We start from the raw sequence: 6,279 nt of genomic DNA on the forward strand, positions 1-6,279 counted from the left end.
TTCACAGGAGAACCTGATGCATTAAGCTGTACCATAGGATTACCTTACCAGCTGAATCCTAAAAAGAATGGCATATGCCTACTATTCCTGGGCATCAATGATATTTGGGGTAGTTATTTGCTATAAAAGCAGCTTCTGAAGAATGGTGGGACCTCTTGGGTGGGCCCACTGCCATGCCTGCGCTTTTGATTTGCTGAGTGGTCTGCAAGCTGTTCCATAGATTTGCCTCAAAATGTTAGCTGTTTTTCTCTCGGGACATTCTGCTCCTGACTGCCAGACTGAAATAAATCTTTCAGGCATGTATCACTTTTTTATTCAAGTCCAGCTCACTAGGATGTCTTGTCACACATGTTTTCCATAATGTTTTCTGCTTCACAGCACCATTGAGCACCAGGCATCCCCCAGTGATTTCAGCAATCCCTGCACTTTTAAAGGTGGAGTCTCAGATCAGAGGCATATTGCTTACAGAAATGTTGCTGCTCATACTTGGTACATAACTGGTGCATGAAGAGGGCATCTAGATGGCTTTCGAACTGTAATTCCTGTTTCTTTTACTCACCATGCAGCAAATCTTAAAGGAAAACACCTTACAAGAGAGGGCAACTCCCTGGTGATCCTTTGGTACAGAGAGAACCCCAGCTCTCAGGCAGCTCAATGCCTAGCTGAATTGCTCCATGTGATCTGAGCTGTTTCAGGTGCCTGTTGACTCCAGTAGCCTGTTGACTCCATTAGCTTGTGGTTAATATGTGCTTCTCTACTTCTGCTTTCCCCAGGAAATAAGTGCAGCAGCTAACCAAGTGATTCACAGTGGAAAGTTTAAAAAGCAGAGTTGGAGCAGTTGAAGGTTTTAAGATGCCTGGCAGGACAGCCAGATCACAGACAAAAGCAGAAAAGCCGGTTTCACTGGATATAGCTTTTGCCAGCTATGGAAGTCACTAAATCTGAGTGCAGGTATGTTGTCTGCCTTTTATATTTATTTTGGAAACAACTGGTTAGCTGCTTGTGCAAGGAACATGGCCTCTGCTAACCTGACTTAGCAATTTGTTTTTATAAAGTTGCTTTCAAAAAGTAGACGCTTCAATGAAAATGTAGCCGATGCTTGTGGTGTTGGGAAAAGAAGCAAATAAGGGCGGCGCACAAGTTAATCATGTTCTTGGGCCTAAGGGGAGAAGAGGAGTCAAAGATGCAGGTTTCATAGCTGTTTGATTTGATATAGCTCTGTCCTCTTACATGCTTCAAGTCCCTTTATACTAGCGCCTGATGAAGTAGGCTGTTGCCTACAAAAGCTTCTGAACAGGTCAGACTCTGAGGTGTCCTACCCTGCCTTCTCTTTTAAGTGATCAGATGTGTAATGTCCTGGCTTTCATTCTGTGTTTTTTGATGATTTCTCTGAGTTTATTTTTTACGGCCATTGGCTACCGAGTAGCTAGAGGTACTCTGTATTTTCCTTGGTGCTGGAAACAACGTTTCATTGATCATTGGACCAGACCTTAGAATTTCCATTTTTCAATGTTATTCACCTCCGCTACTCTGATTCAAGCAGCAGTAAATCAGTGAAGACTTTCTTTTCTAAGTAGGTATTTGTAAGCTATTGTATTTCATTAAAAGAGAAAGAAAATGAAATTTACCTGAAAATGTATGTGGGAGAGGTGATGTGCCTGTTTAATAACTGCCCGCTTTGTAGTGTGCAGAAACGCTTTTCGAACAAAGTAAACAGGAACGCAGGTAAGAATCTGAGAATGAATCAATGATTTGCTGGAATGTGGCAGATTTAATCCTGCTATAAACTCGTGCAACTCTGCCTTTACTGGAGTGACTCCTGCTCAGTATCTGAATTTGATGTTGCTAAAGAACCAAACACTTAGCAAAAGATATGTGTCCTTTGAACAGTATGCAGCTCTCTCTAAGTCTGCAATGTGTTTTAAAGGCCACCTTCTCTTGCTTGTAGTGTGCAAGATAGAACCTCTGTCAACCAAGACAGAGCCTTTAGTGCACTGTGCGAACACGTAAGAATCATCCTAGTCCCAAAATGTTTGTGATTTGAACAGAAAGGACAAAGGGAGGGAAGGGAATTGCACATAGCAATATTAACTGTGATTTAACTATTTCCTTATTTTTGGAATGACTGAACTCAAACTGCTAAATCTACGTTACTGCAGACTCTCCACATAACATATAATTCCTACTTTGAATGCTGTAAATAACTGAGCAGGCCAGAGGGAAAACAGGGAAGAGCAATAGAGATCATTAGGGGAAAGTCCAGGCTGACTATATGAAGAAATAAGGGAAAGTCCATAATATAGAATATGCTGAACTCGGGCAAATAATATTTATCAGGGAACACTATAACTGCCTACACAGATGGCAGGGGAGAATTGCATCCTACGGATTAGCTACATCAGAGATGCATAAGCTTTCTTGAGCCCAGAATTTGATGAAGTGAGTCTGGGGTCTCAAAAGTTTATGCATCTCTGATGTAGTTTATCCATAAGGTGCATCTCTACCCAGCTATCTATTCAGAAAGCTATATACAACTAAGTGAGAGAGGGAGAAAAGGAGCTAATATGGGTAGACAGGGGGCCAATATGGGTCATCTTGGTGGGACTGGTCTGTGTAGATCCAGTTTATTCTTGATTAAAATCAATCACAGTGGGTGCATCTACATGTGTGCTTTAATGCGCAGCAGCCTATTTTACTGTGCATTAAAGCACTGCATAAAAAAATTCAAATACACTAATGTGCAGTAAAATATGCTACTACGCATTTAAGCATCACTAAAAAAAGGGTGCACTTTTTCTATTGTGCATTAGGGCAGTGTAATGTGCATTTATTTAGTATCTTAGGGCATTTTTACACATGCATGCACCACAGCATGGGTGCTTTGAAAAGTGCCCAGTGCTGCAACACATGCAATTGTATAAGTGACAAAATATGCATCAGTGTACAGAAAATGGTGGTAGTCTGCTTTTGAACTAAAACACGTCGAAGGTGTTTTAGTTCAAAAGCGCATTGCCACCATTTTCTCCACGCTGTCGCATTTTGCAACTTATAAAACTGCAATCAACGCAGTGTAGTGCGCGTCAGCTCACGTGTGGAGCAGACTCGATTAATTGAGTCTGCTCCGATTTGCCAGATCTCCGGTGCATTGCAGCATGGAAAAGTATGTATATAAATGCTTATATTAGAGGTACTAAATTTAATGTGCATTAGGAAAAACACATTATTACACATGTAGATGCACCTAGTGATTCAGTTCTTGAGGCCTAAAGGATTTTAGCATCAGATCTTTGATTGTTTCCCGTGAATTTTTCTTGTATCAGTCAGATAAGTTGTTGTTCTTTTCTTTTATCAGTCAGATAAGGGCAAGGGCCGCTGTAATGTGGTCTCACAGATTTCATTTTGAACATGAGGAAAATCTTACCAGTAAGTTTCACTTCCCCTTTTTTACCTACTGCCACTTTCTAAATTACAACGCTGGGCCTAATATATATATATATTTCCTTTCATGTCCTTTTAAAGAAAGGTTTCTTTTATTCAGACTTCTGATCTGTCATTATCAGACACAAAAATAGTCTATAAACTTTTCAACAGCAAACAGTCCTTAGTAGTTGAATTTTAATAAGTAGAGAGAGGTAGTTAGCCATGTTAGCCTTAAGGTGGTCAGAATGCAGGGTGCATTTCTGGGTTAACTAAATAAGAGATACAGAGAGAGCACAAGGTTTTGTGAAGCCAAGTTCACTTCTAAGGAAATAAACTTGGGTTCACAAAACTGTGTCCTCTCTTTCTCCCCCTATATATTTATCTATATATCTATATCTATATCAATATAATTTACTTAGTCTATAAAGGTGCTTGGCCTTTGACTAAATTTTAATGACCAAGATCAGTACTATGATGGCATATAAGGACTTTGGTCCTTTTGAAAATGTATCAGTTATTTAAAGTATAAAGAGCCTTTATCCATGGCCTCCTAGTGCACTGACCTGTCCAGGCAAATAATTATCTTCCAAAGAGAAGATGGTAAGCTTGAAGGGTTTGGAAGAAACTGTTAGGAGACAGTAGATACTACTGTAAGGAAATATACTCAGGCCAATCTGGATTGGGAATAGATTAATTCATTAATTCAGGGGCCTTAGTTTGCAGTTCAGTGCATCTTCCTCAGGGCTGTTGGAATTAGCAGCAGAATAAATTGTAGCTTCCATTATGAGGGAATGGTGTTTACACTTAGATTTATATATTGGAGGCTTTCTTACATAAACTCAACTCCTGAGATAGAAAGATTAAGATTATGTTTTAGGTGAAAAGGGATGTGACTAAGACTGTTTTTCCAGTTCTTCAACCCAGATTAGATTCTTGCTGTTGATTTTATTATGGCCACAATGTAACCCTCTGCAGTGCAGTGTCTTACTCCAGCAAGTAGAACCTAAGTAAACTTTATCCCACATTAGAAGAATAGGTTAGCTATATAAATTATTAGGGCAAAATAAAAGACAAACAACTTGCCTATTAGCAAATAATTAGAGCAGTTCAGTTTGTAGGGAGCCCTTGGGCAAGTTATTTCAATTCCTTGGGCATTAGTTTTCCCCATCAATAAAATGGGTACAGCAATATTGACCTCCTTTGTAAAAGTGCTTTGAGACCTACTGATGGAATACTTCAGATAAGGGTAAGGCCATATCTTCATTATTGGACCTGACCCATCCTTACTCAGACAGGGGATCATGCTGGGTCCCATTGGACTGTAAGTATGAGTGAGGTTTACTTGCTTTAATAAGCATTTGCTGAATGAGGCTTCAGAAATGGAAAAATACCTAAATCTGGTGCTCTCTGTGCACTGCAGTCATGATAGTTTTTGACACCAAGGCATCTAATATCTTTTGTAATAAAGGGATACCCTTCAGAATCCCTGCCAAAGCTGAGGCCTCCCTTAATGAAGAGCTGGCTTTGTAGAAGGCCTTCACTGACTTTCTTCACTGAGCATGATCTCTCTCAGTGCAATGTACAGATCTGTGACAGCTCAGCAGTGGGCTGATATCAAGCAGTGTCCTCCTACCAGGGCTAAATATAAAGTCTGACAAATACCCTTCCCACTCAGTCATGAGGAACCTGCCCTTCCTGTTTATTTTGTATAATGTGGTCCTTGCATGTATTGCCTTCATTAATTATCTGTTTTTAAGAAATCTTGGTGCTGGTGAGAAATGCCAGACCAACAGTCCTGACATGGGTGTACACAACACGAGGGCTTACTTTGCCCTAAATTGAAACGGTATTTTTTAAAAACCACCATTTCAATTTAGGAAGAATTAAACCACTGTATTGTGTACAACCCCCCTAAAACTTTTCAGACGTGTTTTACTTTGCAGCGCCCCAAAGTCATTTGCTGCATCCCAAAGTCATTTTAGGTGCATTACGCCACCAAAGGTGCTACAGTGGATGGAATTAATGTGCAATATACTGCCAAATGTGCAAACAGCAATGCCATTATAGTGGTGCAAAAGGCATTTAACCCGCTTTAAATCCACTTAAGTGTTGTCTACAAATGCTCCTAGGGTGAAGTCTCCTAGTTCTCCACAGAAGCAGTTTGTTCACGCAGCTTGGCCAATGTGCCTCAACCCTGATTTTTTTTTTTTTTAGGCATAGACTTAATCTGATACTTTATTCTCTGTGTCTATGTGAACCTTGGCCTCCCTTTTCCAGTGGTCAGTGATTTGGATAGCGCCAGTCACATCCCACTAAGAACAGTGTTGTGGCCATCAGTACATTCCAGGTGGGTTGGTGAATAGTGGTGAGAGGACAATTACATTCTTCATTGCCTACTACAGGTATTTTTAATCAAGGTGCTGCAACACCCTGGGGTGCCATGGCAGCCTTTTAAGGGTGCTGTGAGGTACTGCACAATGGTTAGCTATGCAAACAATTGCATGATTCACGAGAGAAACCCAGAGATTTTAAATAGGAATCTATTATATCAAAAATATTCTGATCTATGGTGATCTTTCCGAGCTCTTTACAACAGAATTGCTCTACTATTTTTCTGCAGTCAAAAAAAAGTGGAAGCAATGAGGTGACATTTTCTGGTGGTTGCCTTGAGTCTAACATGGGGTGCATGGAGTCTAAGCTATTTGCTGTTCCCAGTCTTTGTTTCTGCAGCTTGCTTTTAGCCGTGTGAATTGTAGAGTGGGAGTAGCATATACACACATTTGCTGCTCCTGGAAGCTGTGTGGGGTGTAAGTAACTTGAGGTGGGGGGTGGGTAGGCTGTGGGCGGGGGTGGCATTTG

At 40.6% G+C, this 6,279-nt stretch overlaps 1 protein-coding gene across 1 annotated transcript in view; it reads left to right on the forward strand.

Moving 5' to 3' along the window:
* The first annotated feature begins 499 nt into the window (after positions 1–499).
* WDFY4 (WDFY family member 4) overlaps positions 500–6,279 on the forward strand; it is a 376,632-nt gene continuing 370,852 nt past the window's right edge. The window contains exon 1 of the mRNA XM_019502557.1: positions 500–951. Within this exon, the coding sequence (XP_019358102.1) occupies positions 926–951 (26 nt within the window). The 5' untranslated portion in view covers positions 500–925. The remainder of the gene's footprint in view (positions 952–6,279) is intronic.

Source organism: Gavialis gangeticus, unplaced genomic scaffold, assembly GCF_001723915.1.
Source record: "Gavialis gangeticus isolate Ggan-Ray unplaced genomic scaffold, GavGan_comp1, whole genome shotgun sequence".
NCBI lineage: Eukaryota > Metazoa > Chordata > Crocodylia > Gavialidae > Gavialis > Gavialis gangeticus.